Source organism: Glandiceps talaboti, chromosome 3, assembly GCF_964340395.1.
Source record: "Glandiceps talaboti chromosome 3, keGlaTala1.1, whole genome shotgun sequence".
NCBI lineage: Eukaryota > Metazoa > Hemichordata > Enteropneusta > Spengelidae > Glandiceps > Glandiceps talaboti.
The window spans coordinates 7727726-7729278 of NC_135551.1; the positions used below are offsets into that span (position 1 = coordinate 7727726).

Consider the following 1553-nt stretch of genomic DNA (forward strand, 5'->3'; position numbering starts at 1 on the left):
ATGAGAATATATATTGTTTTAAACATTTGGGAAGTATATCTACCACAATAGTCGTAGAGGGCGTCATACTGCCCCCGACTGGATGGATCCAGGATGTATCGGGATCCTGCAGGATCGCCGTTTTAAACCATTCGCGGCAGCGCCACCTAGTGGTAAAGATAAACATGACGCCAGAGTGCAGTAGTCACATAACAAAAGAACAGAGGCTGTGGTTTACGACGATGGCCAGCCGTTGACGACCTTGGCTATACCATGGATGTATTATCACTAATACATCCATGGCTATACCTAGATACGTTTTTTGTACCCATCGTGTTTTTGTATAGTGATGGGTACAAAAAACGTATCTAGGTATACCCCCACAAGTATCTGTTTATTTATTTAAACCTGATTTGTCGAATAAATGTAACAACTAGCTAGTTTAGAGATGTCGAAGGATGGGTGAAATAACTTGTCTGGGTCCCCTCTACGCAATTAAAGAAATGCACATACACACACACACACTTAGCTAAGATAAAATCGTTTCATTATTTGTTCCCTTTCAAACACAAGAAATCAACAGGTTGTGCGTCATTCTCGCAAACCAGAGAAAAAATGTACATAAAAGAAATTCCATGACATAAAATTCAGTATTTATCATCCAAGTTTATATTAATATTTAGATAGAACATTGTCCACATGAGAGCCAAATTAAACTTCGTGCTGAAATCCAGAGATATATAATTCCAATGATCATATGAATCATTAAAAAGTAATTAACTAATTCATATGTTTGTTTCTTTTGATTAGATGTGATATTTTAATTATACTAACCTGTTGATCGCAAACTTTTATTTTCGCTTCCAGATTCTTTTCGAGAAAAAAAAAACACATTCTAAACTAAGCAATCTTATGACACTATATGTTTCAAATTCGTGCCCGTGTTTGTTAGCGGTTTCTGTCACAAGACCGTCAATCACATGTACCTGTCTCTACTCTGCCAGCATTGTATTGCGTATTCAATTGTTCACCTTTGACCTACGCATGATAACAGTGAAGAGAGTTTCGTTCGTTTAGTTTACAATGTTTTTACGTCTAGCATTGCTCGTGGTGGTGGCCGTGGTGTTGACACACATAGCTAAACACACGTAAGTAGTGTTTATCCATATACCCAGGGGTAGTATGTGTATGTGTGTGTGTGTATATATGCCCGTGGGGCGGGGTTGTATACAGCTGTCTATAGTCTCTAGACCTTTCACGTACAGTGTGCGTTTTACATATTACACGATGGCTTTTAAAGGTAAATCATTCAATGCATTCATTACAATGTGGACTATAGCTCGGAAATACAAACTACACATTACAGCTTCTCCGCCAGTATCTCTCTCTCTCTCTCTCTCTCTCTCTCTCTCTCTCTCTCTCTCTCTCTCTCTCTCTCTCTCTCTCTCTCTCTCTCTCTCTCTCTCTCTCTCTCTCTCTCTCTCTCTCTCTCTCTCTCTCTCTCTCTCTCTCTCTCTCTCTCTCTCTTTAAAAAGGATAGAAGGGTACATCCTAGACACAAGCTTTCGTGTAAT

At 39.0% G+C, this 1553-nt stretch overlaps 1 protein-coding gene across 1 annotated transcript in view; it reads left to right on the top strand.

Annotated features, from left to right (window-relative positions):
* Positions 1-1030: 1030 nt before the first annotated feature.
* LOC144432773 (serum paraoxonase/lactonase 3-like) overlaps positions 1031-1553 on the top strand; it is a 9235-nt gene continuing 8712 nt past the window's right edge. The window contains exon 1 of the mRNA XM_078121052.1: positions 1031-1127. Within this exon, the coding sequence (XP_077977178.1) occupies positions 1063-1127 (65 nt within the window). The 5' untranslated portion in view covers positions 1031-1062. The remainder of the gene's footprint in view (positions 1128-1553) is intronic.